The 27,139-nt window shown below is 38.5% G+C and overlaps 3 protein-coding genes across 14 annotated transcripts; 2 read left to right on the forward strand and 1 right to left on the reverse strand.

The window, feature by feature from the left end:
* Positions 1–881: 881 nt before the first annotated feature.
* On the forward strand, positions 882–9,993 carry LOC111247461 (poly [ADP-ribose] polymerase 2-like). 3 transcript variants are annotated; one of them, XM_086993850.1, is made up of 10 exons: positions 882–906; positions 2,191–2,305; positions 2,546–2,779; positions 3,215–3,917; positions 6,173–6,483; positions 7,136–7,386; positions 7,630–7,855; positions 8,042–8,166; positions 8,378–8,664; positions 8,944–9,993. In XM_086993850.1, the coding sequence occupies exons 2-10, from the start codon at positions 2,231–2,233 to the stop codon at positions 9,186–9,188; spliced, it is 2,457 nt and encodes an 818-aa protein (XP_086849976.1). In that variant the 5' UTR covers positions 882–906; positions 2,191–2,230; the 3' UTR covers positions 9,189–9,993. The 3 variants fall into 3 exon arrangements, with proteins under 3 accessions (XP_086849976.1, XP_022654123.1, XP_022654131.1); XM_022798388.2 differs by lacking the exon at positions 882–906 and adding an exon at positions 913–1,106; XM_022798396.2 differs by lacking the exon at positions 882–906 and adding an exon at positions 1,217–1,496.
* A 1,222-nt stretch (positions 9,994–11,215) lies between these two features.
* Positions 11,216–20,371, forward strand: LOC111247469 (MFS-type transporter SLC18B1-like). Of its 10 annotated transcripts, none has more exons than XM_086973682.1 (12): positions 11,582–11,654; positions 14,542–14,637; positions 15,352–15,428; positions 15,846–15,926; positions 16,129–16,197; positions 17,152–17,242; positions 17,368–17,636; positions 17,784–17,875; positions 18,208–18,303; positions 18,612–18,689; positions 19,096–19,189; positions 19,534–20,371. In XM_086973682.1, exons 1-12 carry the CDS (start codon positions 11,597–11,599, stop codon positions 19,678–19,680), a joined length of 1,248 nt encoding a protein of 415 aa, XP_086829808.1. In that variant the 5' UTR covers positions 11,582–11,596; the 3' UTR covers positions 19,681–20,371. The 10 variants fall into 10 exon arrangements, with proteins under 10 accessions (XP_086829813.1, XP_086829808.1, XP_086829822.1 ...); XM_022798409.2 differs by lacking the exon at positions 11,582–11,654 and adding an exon at positions 12,550–14,281 and having other exon boundaries at positions 15,779–15,926; XM_086973687.1 differs by lacking the exon at positions 14,542–14,637 and having other exon boundaries at positions 11,216–11,586; positions 15,779–15,926.
* A 481-nt stretch (positions 20,372–20,852) lies between these two features.
* Positions 20,853–23,975, reverse strand: LOC111255456 (1-acylglycerol-3-phosphate O-acyltransferase ABHD5-like). The gene has a single exon (XM_022817427.2). It carries the CDS (start codon positions 23,661–23,663, stop codon positions 22,446–22,448), a length of 1,218 nt encoding a protein of 405 aa, XP_022673162.1. The 5' UTR covers positions 23,664–23,975; the 3' UTR covers positions 20,853–22,445.
* Between the last annotated feature and the right edge of the window lie 3,164 nt (positions 23,976–27,139).

Below are 27,139 nucleotides of genomic sequence, written 5' to 3' on the forward strand. Positions count from 1 at the left end.
AACCTATACGTGCACCTACGCTGCTCTCAATAAACCTGTATTGTGCTCTTTGATAGCAGTTCGGCGTGATACATACCTATAGAAGAATGATTCAGCAGTCTCATGTAGTTAAAAATGGCATAGTCTGAGCTGTGCTTAACCTTCACTAGTGAAAACAAATTTGGGGGTTTCGTTCGCAGGATAAAAGCTTTCGAATTTAAATGGCATAGATGCATTAGTTATGACCAAACTTAAGATTTTTTTAACTTAAGATGTGAGAGCACAACTGTGTTCATGCAACATGACCTAAAGGAATCAACAACATGTTCATGGAACAATTTATTATTGTGAATTAAAAAGTCATATAATCTTTTTGAAGCTACAACAGAAGATGCGTGTTATTTGAAACTGCAATTTCTGAAGTGTTTACGATACGTAGGAAAATACCTGGGGAAATGGTTTTGCGGCGTATCAAAAGAGAAGCGCACCTTTCAAGAGAATAAAACGCAAATTAATAGTACAAGCACGTTTTATTATAATTACGCCATTGTTTGCCTTACAAATTTAAGAAGAATGCAGAAACGTAGCTGAGGGAAATATACTATTTTACACTTACTCTCTCGTAAGTAGTAAGTTTTACGATTTGAAACAACCGTATAAGTTATATTGAATAAAGAAAGACGGAGATACTGAACAACACTGGCATAATTATATTATTCGTTGAAATTCATGTTCATCTTATCTTTGCTGATTTTTGCGTAATATTGCGCTGCGTCCAATGCAGTTCCATGTGTTTCAATAGAAGCCTCTTTTTTCAGATTATTACACAGAACATCGTTACCATAACAATTTTTCCGCGCTAGCAGACGAGGTTGACTCAATCAAACAAGTCATACCGGACACATTCAGTTACGCGTTGTTGTTCTCGTATGTAATGTTGACTTCTTAGTGTTTTATTCGCTGAACGGTTTCTGTAGGTCAAAATTTCGTATATCGTTCGCAAAGCAGCTCTTGTTGCTAGGCTCTTTTAGCAGTAACCAAGTCTAGTAACTCTGCATATGCAAATCACGGCTTGAAACAAAGCGCAACAAATCTTCAGAAACAGTTAACGCCTAGCATTATTACTGGCAAGTTTGTGACTGCTGTTTTTTCAAATAACAAAACTAGTTTATCGATCAGACTTAGAAATAACGCTGTTACTATTGTTACAAATATACTTCAGTTTGAATAATTAACCAGTAGCAATTTCAGTATGGCATTTCCAAGTGGTATAATTGATTCAAACAATTACTTAATTGGCGTTTCGAACGTTGCTGGATAAGAGTTAGCGAATGTGGCTTTCTTGAGACTTTAAAGCGTAAAAGAGTTTCTGAATTGCCCATCTTGTTTTTACTATGATAATAACTTATTTGTGTCCGTCTGTTAGTTATATGCTTGAACGCAGCGACCTAGACTAAATAGATCTAAGGCATTGTCGTAAAATTAAAAGTACATTGTAATATAAGAAAACTGTCAAGGTAAGCATCTTGAGACCTGCGTTTTCATTCATGAAGGTTTATAATATTGTTTATAAGTATAAATATCTTAGATCTTTTTAATGGAAAACGATTTGATATAACAAAATAACTTTACGTTTGAGTGATACATACGTAAGTTGTCGGGAAAGACCTTTATCTCTAATCATTGTTTCTTTTTTTGGATTTGCGAAATATCACCTTACTATTTTTCTCAAAGCTGCTGCTGAATATAATGTGGATATTGCATTAACAATGAATCTTGCTTCTTAGGGTACAATTTGTTGGTTGAGTTATGTGTTAATCACCTATAGAAAATTACTGGGCTTCATAAGCAGCTGGTTAGTTCTCGGCTATGGTATAGTTAACCTTTCTCAGTATTCGTCGTGACTGATTGCGTTTGAGAAAAGTCAACAAATAAATGCTTGCCCTGTATTACAAATTTCTCAACTTTGTCTGCTCGTTTGGCCTTCTCATCTATAGGCTATTTATGATATTTGGTTGTATCTTAGTAATATATTTCCATTAATAAATCACTCTGAAAATTAAACGCCGTATTAAGTGATGACTTATATAGTCGTCAAACAATTCCACCCGTATTCTTAGGAGCATATTCATAAAATGCTAAGTTTAACATAATGTCCTATGAGAAACATTGCAATTATGCAAGGAAATTTGCTTTGATTACAAATTTCAGGCGAAGGTTTTGTCGTTTGGAAGCATTCATCATTATCTAAATGAATTCCCAGAAGTCGCAACCATCACATGGCAAAGAAATGTCCACAAACGCCTCAAACCTCATGGCCATAGAAGTAAGTGCAGAGCTCATTTTTTTTAAGCGCTATATCCGCTTGTATTAGACTCAACGAAAAGTTAATCTCAGAACGATCTTCATGCAGTGAATTTGATTTAGTCTGTGTGCGTTTCGCATGTTTCGTGCATACAGCGCTGGAGTGCGAAAGCTTTTGTCTTAGGATGATCGCGACAGTTTTGTACTCTCTAGCTATTTCTATTGATATGTATGTATATTTGTTTTCCTGCTCCTTTGTTAGGTGTACCGCCCACTAACCATGCGCCAGTGGTTTCAAGTAGATCCGTTAGTAAACACTGTGAAAGACAAGACTATTAGCGGAGTGCGGTGTGAGATAGCCGAGGCAGTAGCTTTACCGGATGGCCATCAAGTAGTTTGGCGAATATCTGGCGTTTCTCAGTGTGCTGAGAATGCTCGCGATCTCGAGAGCGCTCGAATGAATAATGTGCACCAAGTCAATCTCGGAACTTTAAAGGTACGGAGAAAGTAATGCAAGTTGTTTTTCTGATGAAGATAAAAAATATTATTATTAATTAATTATTATATATCTTGAATACGATATCATAAAAAACGAATCTGCGCAACGTAAGGTTCTCTCACTCATTTTATTAACATCTCGCAAGTTTATCCGTTCCTAGGCTGGTCGCCGTTATTCTAAGCGCAGTTCATTGTCTCTCCACATTACAAAAAATACAGAATCTTTAATAAGCGGCGTAAATACAATGAATATTAGTTGCTGAAGCGAATCATCATAAGCATAATACAATAAGTTAATCATTTCACTAATCAATGAAATACAGAAATGCATTGGTAACTTAAAGACTGGTTTGGGTAGTACAAGAAAGCGGAATTTGCCGTTAGAGGTATAGTAGATGACTAATCAGGATTGTGTCGATATTATATTATGTAGGTCAACCCGGTAAAAGTTACAAGCGTTCCCAATCGGATTGTCACCAGAACGGTTATCAACGTCCTTCCACTTCCGCTTCTCGATCTCGAAAGGGTTGATGACCAACCGCAGTATAAACCACGAGCAAATCCAAAGTACTTAAAAAAAGGGCAGTCACCTTGTCCATCATCCACCTCAAAACATGAGTCAGGCATAGTAAAAAAAGATAATTTTAAAAAGACTATTGTTGCCAACATCAAACCAGCGGATGAGCTGAAAGAGACAGAGATTGTCCTTAGGCCACCAGCGCACATAGCCGATGACACCAACACTAACCAGGGCTCACTAGGCGAGGATAAGTGCTTTGTTTGGGTAAAGAAGGAGCCCATTTACGATGACGACGAAACAGTAGACGAACAGCGGTTTTCTACTCCCGCCACTAATGTCATCGTCAAACAGGAGACGGTTGACCAAAATAATGAGGACAATGGTAACAACTTGAAAACTATTTGTAGGCGACATCGCCGAAACAGTAATCGGTTACGAGAATCGGACGATGTAGCCACTCTCAGTAATCGAAAGCGACGCCCTAAAAGAGAAATACTTCGCTCGGAAAAAAGGTTAAAAGAAGAACCTATACATGCTACTGATCCTTCCACAACACGTAGATCCATAGATACCGAGTGCGTGGACCTTCAAGGACAGGCAAGCATTTACGTTGAAAGTAAGTGATTCTGGTGAAGAAAGTTAGATAGGCTATATTTTGCCTATTTAAATAGCAACAGTTGCATATCTCTTGTGAACTCGTAAAGGAGGTCAGGCTATTGATAGTCATACTTCGACTTGATTGTTGGCCAAATATTGCTATAGAGAAAGACATACATCGATAAAGATAGCATAAATATAGATTTTTTACTCGTGATGATGGTGATGAGGTGCAATTTAGATAAAAGGTTTAAGAGTAAAACCTTTTTATTACATGCTATTTATATTGTTAATATCAGTCTTTGAATCAATAAGTTAAAGGAGTTTTAAGCGTTTACGGAAGATATGCCACAGACCAGTCAATAGTTTGTAAATGCTATAGCATAAAGACATTAATAGAAGAACGCACGGATTACCTGAAAAGGTTCTAGCATATAATCAATTTTCAAAGCATATGATAAACATAACTCATTTTACTAACAATGAGCATTTCATAGTATTTCTTTTAACGGCTCAACTAGGGCTGTGATATGATTCGGCAAAATTTAATATATCTTCTGGTGTGATTTTGTGTATTCAACCAAAAATTCATAACGATAGTACCAGTAGCAGCGGAACTGCAGAAATTTAACAGCCCTTAAGCTTAATTAGCAGATAAACCATACTTCTCATTACTAATCAAGGCATGATATATTCGACTAGTACAGCTTGATACTAGCGTGCCAGGGAGCTTTCTAAGAACTCTCTCTCTGGTGTAGCGACGCCCGTAAAAAATATAAAGATCCTATCGACTCTAATCTGAAGCAAGGTCTTGTCCTGCGGCGAACCCACAGCTTTAGATACTGTTGCTACTTAGAGAACAACTAAGACAAGCAAATCAAAGACAAACATTGGTAGTCTGAAAATATCAGAAGATTTTGAAACGTTGAGTCAGATTCGAAAAAAAAACGCAGAGGACTTAGCTAGGACCAAAAATTCATTAACATGTGTAGCATCATAAGCTAAATGAAATGACAGTCGTTGACAGTCTCAACTCAATAATAATGGTTGATCCATAATAATAAAAATGGTTGACCGGAGTCCTGAAAATCCGTTTGAAAATTTCGTATGTTGGCTACGTTTTTCATTTGTTATGGGTTACAAATTCAACTATAGAGTTTAAAGTCCTTTCTAGTTCGGTCCATGCACAGACTGTTCTATGCATGGTAGCCATACGTGGCAGTAAAATCCGAACTGTGAACACTGTGTGCGCCTGAGTAATTGGAAGATTGACACGTTGGTGTTACGAATCGATCAATATATATATTATATATACAGATATTATAGTAATATTAATAACAATGGTAATATCGGGAAACGATAGGATATTTGGCTACTCAATTCCTACTGGTCTGTCAATATTACCCACTATCTGTGAATAAGTTATTGGTGTGTCATTATAATAGTGACCAACGTGCATATCTGAAATTCATTATCCAGTATAGACATACACGCTAACTGTGTCAAATATATATACGATATCGTGTATATACGAAAACAGTGAAATATTAATGTATAATCTAATTATAAAAACCTTACGGTTCACGTAATTTTTTTTTCTAGTGAATATTCTGGTGCTTAGTTTGCATTAATTGCACCGAGATTGCGTACCGATACTTGCGCAACATAGAATTTTTATTATTTACATAAACATATATAGATATATATATTTAATCTAATTTTACTCCTTCCAGATTGTGGTCAGCCAAGGTGTGTATCCATGAAAATGCATGTCATAATTTTACACACAATGTGACACCTAATATTCTAGCTTTAAAATGATCTGATCTGATGAAATATGTATAATAATAGAATTACGATTTATAGAAACATTATTTTATGTTTCCACAAGTTCTATAAGTTTTGCATTTATGGACAGACATCTTTTCCTTTCAGATTCACCTATTATATAGGCATTCAACGAGGTGTCGATAGTTCACCTGGGGCATTTTCATTTTAGTCAAATTATTAGCTACTAATTCTTGTTGTCATTACTATAGTAATTTTCATTACATAGGACAGCGTATCGTTGTTAATGCGGTTTTCTTAGCTAGTGTTGGTCATAACTGATGAGAATAAACCGGTCCAACTTTAGGTAACCTTATCCTTGGGTATTGCTACCCTAATGTCAATCAACATCGTTTTAGCTGAGGAGTGTAACACAAAATATAACAGTGAATGCAAATGCACTCTGTTAGCACCTACTGTTGCTTATTGTGTGCTGTCTATCTGCAGAAGGAGATGTCTATGATGTGATGCTGAATCAGACAAATGTCGAATTCAACAACAATAAGTACTACCTACTGCAATTGGCCAAGGCAAACAACCGAAATCAATATTACGTTTGGTTTCGCTGGGGTCGTGTCGGTAAGAAGGGTCGAAACAATCTTATCCCCTGTGCTGATGACCTGGACAAGGCTAAGGGAATCTTCAAACAAAAGTTCTTCGACAAAACGTGTAACGAATTTGATGAGCGCCATGGGTTCGTTAAGGTCAAGGGAAAATACGACCTCGTCCAAGTTTGTGCTGATGAAACAGATCCGCAGGTGGGAACAAAGGAGGTCCTTCTACATGCTCTTCCCACATACGAGATTGTCATTGTATCAGTTTTTAAACACAGAACACTGTTTACTACGTGTTTTTTTTTAAATAACGACAGTAACAACAATTGTGAATGAAATGAACAACTTCTGCAATTAATCAGGTCAACTTAATTTACGGCACTATTAATGCTCTTACGTGCTCCTAAACCGTGTCGACGAACATAAGCAGCTAGAAAACGAACAAGGAAGCGGTGTCTATTTTTATGTGATGTAGAAGAAGTCTTTTGTCAAAAAATGCGTAATGGTACATCAAGTAATTGCTAGATGTATCTATGGTTGCAGACAGGGATTTATATGGCCTGCTACACCGCCTATCAGTCTCCTTGCTCTTTTACAAACATGTATAGCATGTCTTACACGGCCTATGTTCTTGTTGGTATTCTCGGGCTCCCTAAGAAAAAAAAGTAAATCTTTCCCAAATATTGAATGCCTTTTAAGAATCCATATAGTGGTTTCAAAGGTAAAATTTCAGTCATTACAACGACCATTTGACACTACAAGGCCAAATTTAAATTGCTTTTATATTGTACAGTGCTGAGGCTGCAGAGTAGCAGTAACGTCTACATTCAATTGTTTTTGCACATTGATTGAACAGGCTCTTAAAAAGGAGGTTGAAAAAATAACTGCGACACAACGAGAGGAGCAACCTAGCTGCTTGGACTTCGACCTGAAAAGCTTTGTTGAGTTAATCTTTAATGTAAAAAAGATGGAAGTGGTCCTTAAGGAACTTAAATTCGATTCTCAAAAGACCCCACTAGGCAATCTGACGAAGCACCAAATCGCCGCTGGTTACGCTGCTCTGAAGGTGATCGAAGACTGCGTTACCAACGGTATACGTGGGACAAGGTTCGTGCAGAGTCTTTCAATTATCTTTTCCAATTTTCGGGCCTAAATTTACTATGTGAACAAAACAGTTTAACTATGAGAAATATAAATTAAACATGAGCAAGTTACGCACATGGATGTATATAATAAAATAACCTTAAGTTCTGTAAAATATTGGCTCTGTCGTGTACAGCGCTTATGCTTAATGGAACCGGTATGGGAAAGCATTTGTTGATTTCTTCAAGTTTCATTGGCGCCAATTAGGTTGAATCAAGCCTGTAACGACTTTTATACACGTATCCCTCATGATTTCGGCATGCGGGTTCCACCCTTGATCCGCTCATATGAAGAGATCCGCCAGAAGGTTGAGCTGCTCGAGGCACTAACCGACGTACAGTTCGCGATAGAATTGCTTCGTCGCAAGATTTCTGCTGACAATATGCATATAATCGATCGTCATTATATCTCGCTGGGTGCACGTCTCACAAAGGTAAGAAACTAGAACTTCAGGGATTATAATGGTCGATTTTATTAAATAGGAAGTGACGTTAATAAGTCCTGCATTGAATTTCGAACCGGGAGAATTAGGTCCATATTTATAGTTAATCTTTGTAAAAGGTTTTGTTCGCTTAAATTTATGAAGTTTATAACAAGATGCCTTCCTTTTTTGATGCAGGTGTCGACGGCGGAGTTACGACTCATTAACAAGTATCTTCAAGTGACACACGCACCCACTCATAATGAATACACCATGTGCATTCAGGACGCCTTCTCTATTTCGAAACCTGACGAGATTAAACGGTGAACTTAAGCCACGCAGTACTTGACCATTAATAACATTTGCCTGTTATTGTCATCACACGAGACGTGCTTGTTTTCGAGCGCATGCTCTATCTCTTTTAATCCCTAAATTGTAAGCCGCTTGGGATGATGGTGATACAATTGTTATGCTATTATATTTTAACCCGTTATAAGTACTGTAACTTATTATGCATGTACATTTTGATTACAGGTTTAATTCGCGCATACCAAATCGAATGCTACTTTGGCATGGGTCGCGCCTGTCAAATTGGGCTTCAATCATTTCTCAGGGTCTGCGAATAGCCCCACCAGAAGCACCAGTAACAGGTTACATGTTTGGTAAAGGTGTCTACTTTGCTGATTCGTCATCAAAGTCTGCTAACTACTGTTTTCCGTCACGAGCTCATAACGAGGGTATTCTGCTTCTTAGTGAGGTGGCCCTCGGTGAAGTCAATGAACTTTACGAGGCGAATTATGAGGCTAGTGAGCTTCCAATAGGTAAGACCCTAAATAGTTCTTTTCATCCCTTGTAGGATGTCTAATAAGGTAATCCAGAGGGTCGTCGTGGTTTAGGATAATAATGAGTCGCATCAATTTAGTTTCTGCAATTGCGAATCAGTCTTTGCATTTATATTATTTTGAGTTGCTCGGAATGTACCGATAAATAGCTTTAGAAACTTATTCTCTCTAAACCACAGTTCAACTTTAATTTCAGAGTCTCTGAGTAGATACGCTGATACCATTGTGTGTTCTGTTTTACGTTTCTTTATTGAGCAGGCAAGCACAGCGTTAAGGGTATGGGTTACATGGTCCCGCGTGAAACCAGCTTCATTGAAATCCCCAGTCTAGATGATAAACACCCAGTTACTGTGCCATGTGGACAGTTGCACGATATATCCAATATGAAGAAACGAGGAAGCCGCAATATCTCGTACATTCTTAACTACAACGAATACGTTGTTTATGATGTTAGTCAGATCAAAATGCGTTATCTACTCAGAATCAAATTTGCCTTCGACTGAAACGGTCAGACGTTGGCAAATCATAAAAATGTATGCTGTTTTTATTGTGATTTTGTGAACTCTTACTCAACGTTTATCAATATGACAGGACATTTTTCAGGATAGAAAATAATAACCTTCAAAACTGTGATTATGCACATGGGAATTAGTATTAGCAAAATATAATGTGCTAGAGGATATTTTCAAATCGTTATTATTATATTATGACATGTACCTGTAAAATTTGAACGTGGTAATACATGCATTTGTGAATTACCATTATCATGACTGTGTTAAGTTGATACCCAAGAGAATACTCAGTCACCACCTAAAAATATTACAACAAATGCTGCAATTTTTTATATATCGTGTTTATGAGGTACAAATTTGTTTTCGTACTAAGAAGGGAAATGTGTGCTTATCAAGCATAAAGATAGTAAACTTTCGTATATATAATATGAATGATATTTGTTAATGAAAGCAGCTATTTGAAACTGTGTATACATCTTAGTTAATTGATTATCTGAGTATATTCTGGCTGCACGACGGATATGTTTTAGGGCTTTTGGATCTCAAAAAAGAAAAAATCTGGTTTTGAATCGACATTTGTGCTCCTCTCGTCGTAAAAGCTATAATTCACACGGTCATGTACGTTGTCACGTGAGCAAGTTCTAACAGCCCTGATGCTAAGTGTGCGGATCTAATACCTTTTCATCGAGCATGTTATAAAAATATGAGTTGCACTTCTTGAATATACTGATGTATTTCTAACATTCTGTTGAATACATAAAACGCCTTTATGAACTCATATGCTATTGTAAAGGTATTTCTTTTGTGTTTTTTTTGCTAGTAACTACCGGTATAGTGAAGTCGCTAGGGATACACAGTAAAGGTACGTTTGTTTGCGAATTATATTCTAATATTGGACTTAACTTTTGTGTGCACCTAATATGAAGACATATAATATAATAATAATATAGAGGTAATTTTGCAAGCGAGCAACATGGCTGTTTCGTACAGCTGGCATGGGTAACGCAATCTAGGTCACAGAACTACTACGTCAAAGGAAAGGCGAGCGTACTGCTTAATAAGTCATTTCTACTCGATAAATCATGAACATATTTTCCAGGAAATTATAGATTATAAAAATATGAGCGTCTGATTTCTTCTCATTCTAAAGATTTGGTTTTCTGATGTGAAATGCGAAGAAACTGAGCTTTAAACAGGTCGCCTCTTATCAATAACTAACTTGTTGAGGAATATTTTTGAGCATCATTTTTTGTTTTAGTACATCTCCAATGATAAAGTAAGTTGTCGAAAAATGACATCTTTATAGGTCATTTGAGGATGAAAAACAACAGCCGCTTACAGTGAAGTGTTTGTCTTCATTACGAGAAACGCATGATGGCCCTACAACAAGAGAGTTCCGCGAAAATATTATTGCTAGGTGCACAATGAGGGAACGAGGCCTCAGAAATTGACAATTTTTCTGTTTGTGGTAACTTCTTCTTTCGAGATCCATGACGTACCAATCACGACAAGTACATTAAAGCGTGCATATCTTGTATTTGGTTTTCCTGAATAACACCCAAATAATCGTTTGTCTCCTTACCAATCGTATTGTCCGATAACATTTGTGACGAAGGATCACCGTGCATTTCTTAGAGGTTAGGCCGCAGGTCAGGCCAGATTCGAAGCATTGTAAGAAAGCCAGGTCTCTTGTTGCTTGCTCCGTTTGATTCAGCTCAAATCGTAGTCTGTTAAGTTTTCAAGCTTTCAAGATTGGCAACCTAGCCCGCAGTACATTCGCAGAAAACTAAATCAGTAGGAAATAAAAATTAAATCTACTGACTGCAAATATTATAGACAAGGCAGTATTACTACATAATTGTAGTTATATTACTAGTAGCAGTATACTATTTCTACAAATTAATATAATATATTACTTTAGCTTTATTTCCGTTAATATTATTAGTATCGGTATTTTTTTAGTTTGAGAGATACCTGGCAATTTAATTGAAGGGAAAGTCAGGGCATGTACGCCCTGTGGTACCGCTTGCGGGCTTCTACTAATTAAATACCTAGCTAATGAAGCAGATTAGTATGTTCGCTGCGGGAGCTGCCGCGCACTGAAAGGCTTACATTACATCTACTTTGCTAACACATCATTTTACAGAGCACGAATATGTTGACCCGCGGTTTTCCTAAAGTGAGGAAAGGGCAAAAGCGATCTTAGCCCGCTAATAATGCAGGCGCGAATGAGGCGAAGGATATAAACTCGCGCACGCAGAATGATGAGCAAGACCAGAAGTTTCAGATTGTTGGAGGCCTGACAAGGGTGGAATAAGTGTTCTCTATGCAAAAGAAAAAAGCTACTGATATACCAACAGTGCCGGAACTACACATAAGCAATATACGTGTAAGGCCGAATGTACACACTTCATAGTTTTTGTAGTACTGCGGTGACGGTCTCAGGAACCGGAAGTTGTAAGTCACAAAAACTGACGGCAAGGAATAGACAAAATAATTGCTCTTGCAAGGCACAATTAGAATCGAGGGCTACCCTCACCTAGACAAACAGGATGGCCTTGTCGGTCTGTACCTCAAAGGTCACGGGACTAGCACTTGTCGGGTCCATCGCTTGTAACGCAGGCAGTGCTTAACTTGGCACAGAAAGAGCAAGCAGAGTAGGCCTCATGACATACGCGTGGTGACGATTTTCAGTATTATCGGTATCAGCAGTTAAGTTTGAAGGAATGGTGTATCAGCAGACCTTTTACGTGTGCACTCCTGGAACTTGCTTGTTTCCAATCGGGATACGTTTACCAACGGCCTAACTAAATTGTGTTTGCGTGGCAATAAGTTACACAGCTAAGGAACTCAGTCATAATGCTTATCCATACTCAAAACGATGACCTAGGTGTTGGGGTAGATCCATCTTAGAGCAGCGAGTGACTACGACTGATTTCTTTTTTCATATCGACTGATTAACGAACTGATGAAGGCGTGTGCGTAGGTTAGCATTTCAATCGGTGTTTTGTGTCGTGGCGGTTGACAAAACCAATTCAAAAGGTGCTGTATGCCCTTGTTGGGTACACTCAGAGAACCTTACGTAAATCGGTCTTGAACATCTTGTTTAGTCTTCCATCTGATCAGGAATGGACTGCTGGAGCTTGTGATCTAAATGAGCTACCAGCGTCGAGAAACAGTAGAACGGTGATGCCGCAGCTTGATTACGACCATTAGCGATTAGATGGTTGCATGGACGTGTTGGTGATTATCGGTGGCGTGAATGGCGGTGCAATGTTTTATTCAGTTACAAGCGCCGGTAATCCAGAACACAACGATCGCCGCAACTTCGTCGGAAGCAAATGCGGTACCTAATACTACATTAATCGATAATAGCCGCCTTCTTCATCTAAATGGCTTGAACATAAATCTGAAATTGAATGCAGCTGGCGTACGGCCTGCTTTGGTGTAGATGGCCTGTTATTTGGCAGAAACGGTGCTTTGAGACCGATAGTGCTTGGAATCGCATGTTTAGTGCAAACTCAATACATCGTAGGATTGTTTGCAGTGATGACAACTTTCAAACGTAATTCCGTTGTCAGTATACCATGCAAAAGTTGGTACACGATTAACCCGTCTGGCTGGTGTTTGCAGGAGCAGCTCGAACGTTTGCAGCAAACTAGTTGTTGAATTACATCGACAGCATTCTGTAGGAAGAGCTGGTTACCTTCAACAATTACTACTCAGCGAAGTGCTTAGCCTCGTAAATAGACATTTCAGTTCTTAATCCATTTGTGATTCAGAGACCAATAAATTCTTCAATGTCTTTGCGACTCTCATCAAGAATGGCATGGTCGGGTAACAGAGCAGCGTCAATAGCAGGTCGTCATTATCTAACAAAAATTATGGATTCCTCAGTATGGCTGAATAAGCGTCTATTCATATCCGACCGTCGTCATCAGATCAATGCCATCTCACGTGAAATACGGCGGCAGCTTGCAAATTCGCTGATAAAATTTCCACCACTTTGCATTGGGGAAATACTACTTTTGAGCTTGTTAGGTGGGCTATAGCAAGTCTTTATTGCAGTGTTAAGTTTTTTCTTGGTTAAAGTAAAATTGCAGGAGCACTGCGTGCTGTCTAGGAATAATCCATGGATTTTACATTGTCCGGTGATCATTTCATGATGTGAAACATTAGCTGCGCTTTTTATAATTAGAGTCTCGCCGGACAAACTTTTGAAGGGATCTCTCATTAAGTGAATTTCAGTAGAGCGTTGCCTAGCAAGTATGTCCTTAATATCTCGGATTATTTCTCGCGAATCAAAATTATGATCTAGTTTTTACTGCCGGAATAGAAAAAAGATTAACAGCCAATTTCTCGGTTATACTGTTTTCAAGCGTATTAAATTGGGTGTCGAGTGGACGCGTTACGGTAGATGACGTTTGAATGTAGGTGTCATTTGACGAACCTATTCTATACAAATATTTGCACGGATGAGAGGTAGTCAAGTCCAGGTTTACAGCCTAGAAGTCCTATTGATGCTAAGATATGATAGACAGCTCTAGGTGTAAGCAGTCTGTGTTTTCTGGTCGGTTGGTAAAAGCCCAATCGCACGTTATCCTGGACGAAACACGACCCCGATTTCGACACAGTTCCTTCTCTACGACCGTGCTGCCTACTTTCTTGCGACGATCCTCGTTCGACCAAGCAAGGCTTGGCAACTGTAGCAGGTTGAGATCAGTGTCTGTAAAGGGTATGTCTTCGGTAACGAAACAAGAAATAGGATCAACCTCGTAATTCTGCATGTAACTAAAAAGGCCATAATCGCGTGGATGTAGATCAAAGTCTGTCCAGCTTTATGGAAGTGGCGCCATCATTTACATCATTCAAGTTCTGTGACGCTTCAAGATCCAGCCGTTGTAACTGTAACTGTGCTGTAGCCCGTGTACCGTTCTGCACAGAGCAGCACAATGGATTCGAAAATTTCGTCGGCCGACCGATACTGGACATTTGAAAAGATATCCACAGCGTTTGTGGTGTCATTTGGGAAAATGGTACAATTATTGTGCTGTCTCGGATTAGCTCCGTTCTACCCTGAGGAGGTGCGTGTGCTCAACGTTTGAAGAAAAATTCTAAATACACTTTCGACTAACGCTCTGGCTTTAGCGCCTAAAGTCAGCGTCCAGGAAGCTGTTTAAAAAAAAAAACATTTTAATTGTAACCAATCTAACAAATCATCCCACTCTGAAACGTAATCAAGCACACACGCTTCATTTTCACCTTTATATCCATTTAAACGCCCAGTCCTTAGTTGCTACGCTTCTGCTCAGTGAACTAAACGACAGCATAATGGAAATTTCAGGCTGTAGAAAGAGGGAACACATCGATAGAAATAGGCATCCTGTTCGGCGTTTATCCGCTAGTGGGCTTCCTTTGCAGCTCTTTTGTGGGGAAAATGGTAAGTATTAATAATTCTTTGAAACGTGTGTACGCACTGTATTTGTACAGCATATCAATTTGTTTGTTGCGTCGGTTATTGAATGGACTCCAATTCGATCAGGATTCTAATCCTATTGAGGTGTTTGCCTTACCATGAAATGCAAATTCTTCTAAAACACTGTAAATCCGATTTGAACATTCCAATCCGGCATCGCTTACCGAGACTGTCCAGCCTTGTTCCTAATAGAAATTGACCTATCATATCCTTTGGAGTGAATAAAAAACACCGATTTATGCTAGAGAGTGGCCTAGCGGTTAAAAATACGTCTACCGTGCCTGTTAAGAAGCCATATTACTGTATTAAACGAAACATATCCAAAACATCGGCCGTGTTGTAACTACTGCCTAAACAGAGATGTTGCAGTTTTGGGTGCATTAGTTAATTAATCCACTTTGAATACACCAGAAAATAGTTCTTTTAATGAACCGAGAAGTTCTGTACATGAAACAAATACAATTGTAACTACATAAGGTATGACCGTGTTAGGAGCGGGTGGTTTGGCTTGTCGATGAGTTTTTTAATGAACATAAAAGAACGCAATCATAGTTTAGATTGGAAAAATGTTTACATCGAAAAAATAGTCGAGTACTTGCAATACCTTGTTGGTTCTATAAATCACAAAAGTATAAACTAATTCATAGCAGAAAATTAATCCTATTTGATTGATTTCAGTTATCCAAAGGCTACGCACCAAAGAAGATATTATTATGCGGTCTTCTTATAGACAGCACGTTTATAATTTTGTTCAGGTACATGTCAACTTTATAATTAATATGGGAATTTAGTAATATTAACTTGTAGAAGAAATCAAGACTGCTGATCACTTTAATCAATGCTAACTAAAGTTTTAGGAGTATACTGGCATTTATCTCAATCTCACAAGAGATGTAGTGCAAAAATCCTAAAACCACTATAGTGAAGAAATATATATAAATTTTCGACAGGTTGAAAATGATGTTATTTGTCTTTCGAATATAATTTCACATAACTCCGTAGAGCCATTTCCGAAAAAGAAAAAACAAACCAGGAGTTTACAGTTTATGTGCCAAGCCGATGCTGTGCAGCCAGCATGTAATCCTTTCTTGCTCTTGTATTGCAGTATGTTATACAGAATCCACGATTCAACATGGTTCTTTATTGGTTCAGTTTTTTGCCGTGGCTTTCAGTCGGTCGGGGTGACAATGTCTAGTGTCACTTATTACGGAATTGCCGCAGCAAACTTTCCCGACAAAATGACAGTTTTCATTGTAAGTGTGTACTTCATTGCAATTGGAGTTGACTTATGATCAGCTACGAACCAATGTTCTCTGCGTGTTTCCATTGAACTTTGAATGAAAAATGCGTACTATTTCACTATATTTCGTAACTTATACAACGGAATTTCATTTTAGAAGGCATAACTCGTTTTTTCAAACTAATTTACCAAATTGTATTCGCTTGTATGTGCAGCCAATCATCGAAACGATGTCTGGTTTAGGAGTAATGGTGGGTCCGACTATTGGTGGGATTTTGCATGAGGTAAGCGATTTGTACAAACAACTTGTGTTAGGTATAAATATGCAGAGGAAGAGGAAAAGTAGAATAACATTTAGAATCAAATAAAAGCATCAGTCTCATTACCTACGTTTTTCTACTCAGACCGACCGAGTAAATTCGCGATTAACGATCTTGTAACAGGTCAATTTATTTGTGTTCGAAGCACAGTTGAGCATCGTACATTTCAAAGATCAGGCAGAAGGTGATTAAGAGTGACTTTAGACATTGTGGTATTTAGTTCCATAGAACGCGGCACTCAATGTGACCCTCCATTGCGAAAAAATTACGTGTATGAGTACATAATGCCATTTATATGGACATCGGCGAATGATTTACGAAATTCGACCGTGACAGTATGTGTGGATGTTTTCTGTTCAGTTAAGACAGAGAAGGGTACTTAGCTTTTTCCTTCTGAAGATTGCAGAAACTTTAGTTGGTATCCTATAGAAGCTAGGTTGCTAGTGATTGAATATAGTTGAACTAAACGTTATAATGGATCAAAAACTAATTAAATATTCACACTTATCCAAGCTAAATCCGCAGATGAACAAATGATACAGAAACATAACCGAAACTAAGCCAGATAACACTGGTGTGTATGAATTATTTTCTTCTCAGTATCTACAAACCTATTTCTCCACTCCTGCTTCGTTATCTATTTGTTATTTGTTATTTTAGACAATGAAATTTTAATTGTTTCTTCACAAGAGTAGCAAAATAAGCATCGATTTTGCCGAAGCAGTAAATTTTCCTATCCAATAGAATAACCCAAACGGACTAGCATTCACGTGAGGAGGTTCTTAATTTTACTCTAGTACCAATAAAAGATTATTTTAGGGTTCTATTCAACGCATCCAAGCAAAAACCCAAAATGCTACAGGTCATAGTTTATGCATTGAAGAGGTAGATAACTGCGAATACGCTAAATCATTTCAGATTGGCGGCTTCCCGACGCCGTTCCTAACATTTGCTGGGATGACTATTACGTTTATGGTTATAGCTGCCATTTCAATGCCTCCAGTTAAAAGTAAGTGTACTTAAAAAACTAATCATACATCTGTAATTAGGTGATCACAAATGTATTCTCTGTCGGTAAATTCTTGCGTCACGGCGGCGCAAATATTAATAGTCGTTCTTTGTACATGTGCGTAGTGACCGACGATTCTGTAAGAGACTCCTCAAACATGGAAGGTGGATCGGATTCAGGTTCAATAAAAGCTATCATAAGCGATTGGCGAATGCTTATTGATGTCGTCACCGTCTTTACCGGATTCGTCGCGGTTTCCTTTAATGATGCGACTTTAGCAATCCTTCTCGATCGTTTCGGCCTTAATTCTGCGTCCAAGGGAGCCACCTTCCTGATCTCGGCCTGTTGCTACTCTGTCGCATCTCTGATTTACGGTCGCATAGGCAAGATAATTGTATGTTATTTTATTCCAGTTAAGATTTGCGCGATTATATTTTGCCTCTACTATATGGAGAGTCTTGAACATACAATGTACACTGCAGATATTTATGATTGAAAATTTAATCTTACAGAGCGGTTTTACCTTGTACACGCCTTTCAGAGAGACATTCGAATCACTGCTATCTTCGGAGGGGTCTGCCTCATGATCTCCTGGGCGTTCACGTCTGCCCTACCTTTATTCCCATTTCGATCGTAGGTGCACTTGTGTCCCATACGTAATTGATAACTGACCTTGCAAATATGAATTAATTTGTCAAAAGTCTTTATATTTCGAAATCATTGCATTAAAGTACATTATGCCAACATTCATTCGTTGAGCTTTTCTAATGATAACGAGATGCGTTTTTCAAAGGCCGTGAGTTCAACTAGGCATAACAGTCGTCGCAAAAAATGACCCTATTTAGAGGATTGTAGTAAGCTGTCACATTGATAAAAAAAAAAGGTAAGAAATACTACCTGTCTTTTCTGTTTAACAATTTTTTCGATCGATCTAATAAGTATCATTGTTCCTATTACTATTACAGACAATTGTGGCTGGTTCTGCTGATGCAAGCGATTTTAGGCATAGGCGCTGGGGCGTTTTACATTTCCAGTTACAGTCACGGACATACATATCTCACGTGCGTAATTTTCTATTTCCCTGCCAGAAGGCAACATTTTCTAACCTTACAAGTCTGAACGTGTCCATATGTATCTACAAGTAATAGACAAAAGATAATAAGGCATATGCTTAGACCATAGAACTGGATTGCATTCTATCTCGAGTGAATCTAGCGAGGTTACTCAGGGATGTCACACTGACAATGTAGCGAGTAAATGACCTAATGCTTATTGATTAGTTTATAAAATATAACGGAAAACTCCCACGTTGACACTTAACAATATTGATCAAAAATTCGAAGCGATCTGGCTTGTTTTGATTTCGCAGAACAATCAAAGGTTTCCCGAATGACTACCGCACTTACTCGATAATGGCAGGGGTTATTCAGTCTGCATTTTTCCTTGGGTAAGAAGTGTTATTAAACAGTAGCTTCCTGTTCCTTATCTTAATTTGCTTTATTTCAACATAAAAAAAGACCGAGCTTATAGCCTAGGCAACGCTTTCCCTTTCATCGTAAAATACTGCGATGCACACTGACACGCATAAAAATTATTATAATCCAGCTTTACAAATCGTTTTTTATTTACCCTATTAAACAACTAGTTGTTCTGCCACTATTCTAAAATAAAATATAGCAAAATGAAGAGATAAGTTATTTTACGTAAATGGCACGCTATAAATTGTATAGTTTTACCTGCTAAACGCATTGTTTAAACAAGCTGAGTTTAATTAATTGCGAGTTATTAGATTTTGTTCTCTTAGTACTCTCTATTCAGTTAATTATTAATCAAGTTCTTTCATTTCAACGTAGGTCTCTTAGTGGAGCAACTGGAGGAGGTATCCTGCTCCAGTATCTTGGATACGAACGGACCACTCTGGTCATTGTCGCTCTGATGGGTCTTTTGGTAAGCGCTCACTGACGGACGTATTTTATGAACCGTACAGATTAACATGTAGTGTAAATCATCATCGTCGAGACTCTGTTAGATTTGTTAAACATCAGCTTTGCAACGAAATAGGCAAAACATTGACTTGTCTTGATTTCATTTTTCTAGCTTATCATCAGTCATGTGAGCAAAAAGTCATCACGCATATTGCAAAGATAAAAAATGGTTTTGTTAAGAGTCACAAAAGCGTATCTACCTTATAATTTCGAATGCCTAGGGTATTGTCCATCTATGCAGGCCGTGTTTGAACTGGCAGCAAATTAACTCTACAATTTGGCTATGTCTTATCTTTTTTTGTTTAGACCCTGGTAGTGACGGCGACGGTAGTCTCAGACCACTTGAGTCCACCGATTGCTGAGACGCAACAGGAAGTTCAAATTTCGATGAGCGAAAGTGTGAAATTCGAGAACGATTTCAATGCAAACGAAAGTGATATTCGCCAAATATAAAGCCGAATGATAACTTCGAGACACACTGATATAGTCGACAGTTCCCTGTGTCCTCTTAAGCGTCAAAAATGAACTTTCCGATCAACTGAGCACCACTAAGTCGTGTAGCTCGTGCACGAAACTTTCCAAAGTAGAAACTGCTAAGCTTAGAACGATGAGTAAGACTATTCGTTTTTCTAACCGTGCATGACGTGCGTGAACTATCCCTTGTGCACGTGACAGTAAGAACTTTTGCGATTAGTCACGTAGGGATCTAAAAATGATAACTGCTGTTTAGAAAATGTGTGCCTATAAATAGCAAACATAATTTTATGAATTTCGAAAAATCAGAAGCCTACACGACTTATGAACTCTTTCAGCAAAATCTAGCCTAAGCCCTGTTTATATTTCTCCGTTATGGCCGTTATATTGCTAATGCTGATGTTCATTTGCTAAGTTCAATGATCGACTAGAACGTGCTCTAATGAGATGTTAGTGGCGTAGTGTGGCACCGCTATTGTATTAAGCATAACTTGTACAGATCATATTTATAGGTTATTTTAGTTAGAACTACATTATTGTTAGACGATGAATAGCATACTAGTTGCTCTTATGAGCTACAATATTTGTAGAACCAACAATCACTGATCGGACAAGCTTACCAAATGAATATGGAACAATAAATATTCGTACGGTATACGTACATCATCCATTATTATGTGTTTTTGCATATGAGAGTATAGAAATGCATTAATCTATTTTTTTCGCTCAGAGTACGAACGTGCCAGAAAATCACTGTGTTTCATGGCAATTTTCGTGTTTGCTTCATCACCACATGTTTTCGCTCGTACTATTTTTTTGAATGACGCTATTGGCTGCGATACGATAGATACTACAAGTTTCCATCGAGCCAACTAAATAAACGAGATTCATAGCAAAAAAAAATCAAGAACAACAAGCAACAAAAATATTGGTATTATATTCGCAGCCGCTAGTCTCGAAAACAATGTTTACTAAAAAAATTTCAGGATTGACGTTTATTATACCTAACTGAAAAAGTTATTTTTCTACGTAAATAAATACGCATATGGACTTTGACGCTTATACTGATAAACATGACCACAAATAACTGCATTTCGTACAATGTAAACATCAAATATATGGTAAACAATGACGACTGATGAAAGATTCGGTTACAGTTATCACTTTAAAATAGTTTTTGGTATTTTTACTTTATTATTTAATTTTTTTTTTCTAATTTAGAATCAATGAATAACTCTAACGAAGTGAATAACTAAAGTTTGCACTGTTACACGTGTCACGATGTTCTTTGTAATAATTAATAACGCGAAAAGATGCATCAATAAGTCGTCTAAATTTTAGTGGTTACTGAAATTTGGCGGCCATTATCGAAGTAATCGTGAAAACCATACCTTGCTGTAAAAAAAATAAGACAACAAATATCGTATGGTTCATATGGTAATTTGAAAATACTATTGCAAACGTCATTTAGGCCCGTGGCATATCTCTTACACTGGACTTCTCATTTCTTTTAAATTTAGAATCTATATTTCGACACTTCTCGTTTGCCCACTGGAATTGAAATAGTAGCGGTAAAGGCAGTCGTCTCCACTGTTGTCCCACGCGACCTTTTGCGTAAAATATTGCGATGATGACAGCACTGATAATTCGATCGAGCTTAAAGCGGAGTAACTGACAATAGTTTTGCCTTAGTGTTGTCCGTAACCTGGACCGTTGGTTGACTCCGATAAAAAAATAACTATTCTGCACAAGACAATTTTATTTCGGATATAGCAAGGATAAAAACCCGATATAGTAATTTACAGTTAGCGCGACAACTTGCAGACTTATTCCTCACAAAAGCTGTCTTCATTCAGGTGATGGCAAAAAAATTTTGTGACGTTTGAGGTATTAAAATGAACCTTACTTTTTTAACACACAGATATTAGGAGTATTTAAAAAAAAACTTTGTCTATTATACTATTTTATTCATACAATGATGATAAATAATTTATGCTTCCATGTTCCATGCAACCCTGCCTTCTATGAAGCGAAAGAATCATATGATGAAGTTTGCCTGGAAGCAACTATTTACTTCGAAATAATTGATCTTGAAAAAATTGAAAATTTAACCGAAACTAGCTTATTAGTTATATCGTCCCATAATCTATTACACGGATACTTTTATTCTTCTCAGTGACAAAGAACTGATCATTTAGCGGTTGATCCTGTCTTCTCTTTGGGAGTCTCGCAAGGCGAACTAATCATCTCTTACTCATGAGTTAATAACATATATTTAAGTAATAAGATGTGATTGTTAAATTTCAGTCTGCGAGCCAAGGGATATAGTCAGTGTTGATGAACCAGTCGGTAGAGGTCGCCGTGCGTCAGTCGATATCTGACATTGTGGAGGTTAAAACCTAGATTCTAATGCTTAGGGGTGTCGTCAGCTTAAAAATGAAATCTAATGAAATTGTCTTTTTAGTTTAAATGCAACCACGTTTTTGTACGGATAGACGTAATATTTTAGAGTTCACTTACCACATCTTCGATACTTTGAATTTTACTTTATACACTGTTAACTATATATAGTGCAACAGTTCTTTTATAGAGGGTAGTACACATAAGCCGATGGTGTGTGTTTTTATGTACAATAATAACAGTGCAAATCGCTTCTATGACATTCGCAAGCGCGAGTGGTGCGGAATTGGTCAATTCAGGCAAGGGGGCATGCTAATTGTTGATCCAAGATTCCAATTTCCAGTTTATTCAAGAAGAGCGTCCTTATTGTCTGGCGACACATCGACTTGTTCTGCCACTGCGATGATGAGTTTATTAAATTCGTCTGGCTTGTCTCCGTACACATGGTGACCAGCGCCCTCGACCACTTCTACTTCGGTTGACGAATGGGGCCGCATGTGTTTGACACGCACTCCTGGACCTTTGTCAACCCATGACCTTGATCCATACACGAATGTAATCGCAATCGATGGACGAATTTGCGCCATTCGCTTTAGCATCGGATGACGCGCCCAGCCAAGTGAGTTCATCATGCAGCGGAACCCCGCTTCGCCACTTGGAGTTTGTGTGTTCATATGGTACATGTAAGCCGGGACTACTTTGCGGTCGCTGATGACATGATCGAACTTCTTGCGCAAATCAGGTCGGAACTTGCGAACTAGATGGGGGCCCAATGGGCCAGCTGCTCGTAACACACCCAATGGATTGAACGGGTGGAGTAGATTGACCGCCATTTTCGCCCAAGACGGAATCACGAGATGGCGTTCGGTGTGCGACGATCGCTCAGGTAAACCCCAAGGATCAACAAGAACGAGATGGGCCACTCGTTCAGGGAATTTAAGCGTATAGCTGGCTGCAATAAATCCTCCAAGACCATGACCGATAAAGATCGCCTTACGAAGATCCACTGCCTGACGCCACTTTTCCACCGAGTGCATAAACTGTGATTCGACCTCAGCCGCCTCGGTAGCGAATTGCGGTCGCGAAGAACTTCCAAAGCCCAATGTATCTATTGCGTATACTGAGCGACGGCCTGACTGACTCAGTTTGTCGAGGTTGAGCGCCCACATTCCTAGGCCACTTCCGAAACCGTGCAAAAGGACAAGAGGCATAAGGCTGTTGTCATCGCCTTGTATAGTAAATGTCCGTATACGGTGCGGTTCCTTGCCGCCTGTGCAGTTATCTATTGTGACATCTCGCAGTTCGAATTTCATCTTGAGATGCATTAACATGCGGCTTTCTGCTTCAAGCAATTGTTGTGGTGAAGTTGGACACCATCGGATCCATCGTGGAGTAAGCTTACTCGCAATAGAGAACACTAAGTTTAAACCCCAGATGAAGAGCGCCAAAAGTGCTTCTAGATAGGGATGTTCAGTTTCTTCGGTGTGTGGACTGTGTCCATATACGGAGGACACAGTTCTGCTGGCGCTAGCGCGCATCCCGCATGGAGTTACTGGACACATGCACTGGCGAAGATTTGAGAACGTCACTAGTATAATTTGATGAGGTTATTAAACATATACACGACACGACGTACTCTAGGGCGTTACCAGAGGTCAGGAGGTGCGAGTACCGAAAATAACTAAAACATAAACAGCTGTTTAGTATCCATCATTTGTCTTGAACGTATAGCAAAAGAAAGAGCAGCCCTGTACAACGTTCTTATCGTTTGACATGTGCTGATAAAGAAATCGACAGCTCCTGCTGAATTTTGTTGACAAGAGAGTGTGTTTCACGCACTTGCCGCCGGGTGAGGGACGGCGTCTTAATATCCTTGACTATTAGTTCTCTCGTAACAAACTGTGTTGCCTGCTTTGAAAATGACGCGCGCAAAAATCAGTTGGCTGAAATTGTACCTAGAACTGCTGATAAGTAGAATTAAAAGTGCCAGGATAAGACAGTTTTACAGATGCAATACAATCAGCATATGCAAAGTAGAGATGAATAACAAAAAACATGTGAGATAAGAATGACGATAGACGAGCTATCTTCAAATATTTACTTATTGATAAAACTTAAATTTACCTTATGTTGTACCAGATGATAGGTATACTGATTAAAGTAATTGTTGGTAGAACACTGTTTCACGCGTGTACTTGTCTAGCCAGCTCATATCTGACAGCTGCGAGTGTTTTTCTCAAACCTTAAGGAAACGCGTTGATAAAACCTGTCAGTATGCTAAGTGCGCCGCTGAAACATAAATGTTCCTATTGGAAGCCTGGACTTATATAATAAATTTAGTCAGAGAATTTCACATAGAATTAAATGTCTGGTTTATTGAGTTTCGTTAAGAACTTGTTTTAATTCGTAATATAACGTGATCGTATATATATATATATATATTAAGGCCATCATGTTGCCACACACAGTAAATAGAAATTTTCGACTAACTGAAGGTGAGCTTTAGGCTGACTGATGCGAAAATACAAAGCTCAAAGGTACCTATAAAGACCAATGCATAGCCGGTACACACAAAATCATATCTTTCTGGAACGACCTTTAGAAGTACAGGAACTGCAGGAAGTTTAGTACGCTCTTGAAACAGCACAACTTGAATACATGCTCAAGTGCACTCGCCCTATTATTCAATGAACCATTGAGAAGTTTGGAATGCACATTAATAAGCGATTTCTGTTTCACGATTTAGGAATAAAAAATCCGAGGTCGGCGGATATACGACCAATTGAGCAGTAAACGGCTTCTTAAAGCTAATAAAGGGATATCTACCCAACAACCAATAGCTTGACATCTTTTTTAACCCAAATAGCGCCTAAATGTAACCAATAGTCTTACAAAAGATGAAGATGTGACACCTTTTGAAAGGCAAATATAATATATTTTTTGTAAAGTCAACTTTTTTTTTCAGCACAGGAGTGTTAATTGTTATGAAATTTGAACAATGCAAAAATGCATTTGAAACTAAATGTAAATGGCATACATTTATGCAGACTAATAGGGTACATATGTAGCACTATGGGGCAGCTATACATTTAGCACGACTTGTTAATCGCGAAGAGAACAACGCGGCTTATTTGTAGAAAAGAGGGCATTTAGTCGATTTGAAACAAAATGGTACATAACTTCGATCGGTTATGTCACAGCCCGAGTACTGAGTTACTTCTTATAAGACTTCGTCGAGCAGCTCAGATCTATAAATTAACATATAAATGACCCATTTTCATTGCCTGCAACCTGATGCATTTCAGCTGCGCATTGGCAATAGTTTAATAACTTTTCACAACTATTTTTCTAGCTTAGCCACGCTATTTTTTTAGCGACGAATTTTTGAAAGCCTATAAAAAAGACCAATTATAAACATTTATCTGTAAACAAAGGAAATCATCCTATCATATGAAATCAACATATCGGACCTTTGTAATAATTGTAATTATTACTGAAGTGTTCCGAATTGAGGCGTAATATGTCCCCCACTTAAAAAATGATACTAAACTACAATCGCATAAATCACTTACGAATGGAATTAATACCTTTCAGATATTTCGATTTTAAATTGAGGCTTTCGCTGATCAACACTAGGTCGCTTATTAACTAAATTTCTTAATCTATCGAGAGTGCTATTTCGACTAATTTTGCCATTAAGCATAATGCGACAGATAAATCTATTAAACTACTTTCGAATGGAAGAAGACATATAATTTTTAAGAAAAGCAACTGTTTTGGAGCCGAAAGCCGTATATATAGCCTTTTGTGCTGATACTTGTACACTTTTCCGAATTTTTTCGGTGCAAAACATCAATATCTACAAATATATTGATACATTTTTACGGTAAGTAGTGTTTATGTCTAATGCAACTGTCGATAATGACGTCGGTACTCAATCGAAATAGACATGATACTTCGCGGTAGCATATCAATATCTTCACTAATCAGCAAGGTTCAATGTTTGTTTCATTTTTCCCGAAACAACAACTAGTGAAATTTCAGGGCTTCGGTAACTGAGAACCCATCAGTCATTCGACGTGCGGGATCATTCTGTCATATATTGGTTCTGCGTGCACTAGCCAATGGCGCACTTCGTATATCCGCTATACTGCTTCTCTTGTCTCCTTTTTTTTATGCCATAGAAAATATTTTAGAACAGAATATTCTGTTCAATGATATGCCGATCTTATATTCCACTGAAGTCAAGTCCCTTCGAGACTTCAGCAGTGGTTGAATGAAGTTGACTCTCAACCGAATATGGATCTCCTTTGTCGCAACTCACATTCTTTTCTGCCGAGACCCCAGAATTAGTGTCAGAGTGAACATTAGAAAATCAAAGAGTGCAGTAACAGCGTCGGCGGCGGCAACAGCAGCAGCATGAATTCCCCAAAGCAGCGGTGCCTGTCAAGGCAAAGCCATTTTCGGTAGGTGCCTTCGGTTATCAGGCCGTGCTGATGGCGCTACAACAGATGACGAGCAGCGCCCAACGCGTGACTCAGTCGCCGATCAGATCTTTCAGAATTAAGTTTATTGCCCGTGGTGCCTTTTTATCGATGTTATCTCCGATCTTAACATACAGTTCGGCTTTGACGAACACCCAAATGCGGTGATGTCATCGGAACGAGCTTCACCGATTGCCGGCTTGCGTTCGTCAAGACGTTGTGTTCTGCATTGGCGGGCCAAGCCAATCGAACCCATCATAGATAAGCCGCCAACATAGTGTAGGATAGGAAGCTAAAAATGTTGCTTCCACGTTTGAACGACTCGCTTTAATGCAGACTGCACACCGTACAGACATGCATGTGATGATGTATGAACCTGAAAGATTCGACATCTCAGGCGTCGATCGCAACCACATGAGAGCGTGGGGCAGGCAAATTGAGAGTCGCTTGCTAAACCGGAGAGTTTTCCGGAGGATTAGCGGGGGCGGCGGTCGGTGAAAGAATCAATGAAGCATTAACTTGAGCAATTGGAGGAACGATTCAAACGAGTGCCA

Source organism: Varroa destructor, unplaced genomic scaffold (assembly GCF_002443255.2).
Source record: "Varroa destructor unplaced genomic scaffold, Vdes_3.0 BEIS01000001.1, whole genome shotgun sequence".
NCBI classification, from domain to species: Eukaryota; Metazoa; Arthropoda; class Arachnida; order Mesostigmata; family Varroidae; genus Varroa; species Varroa destructor.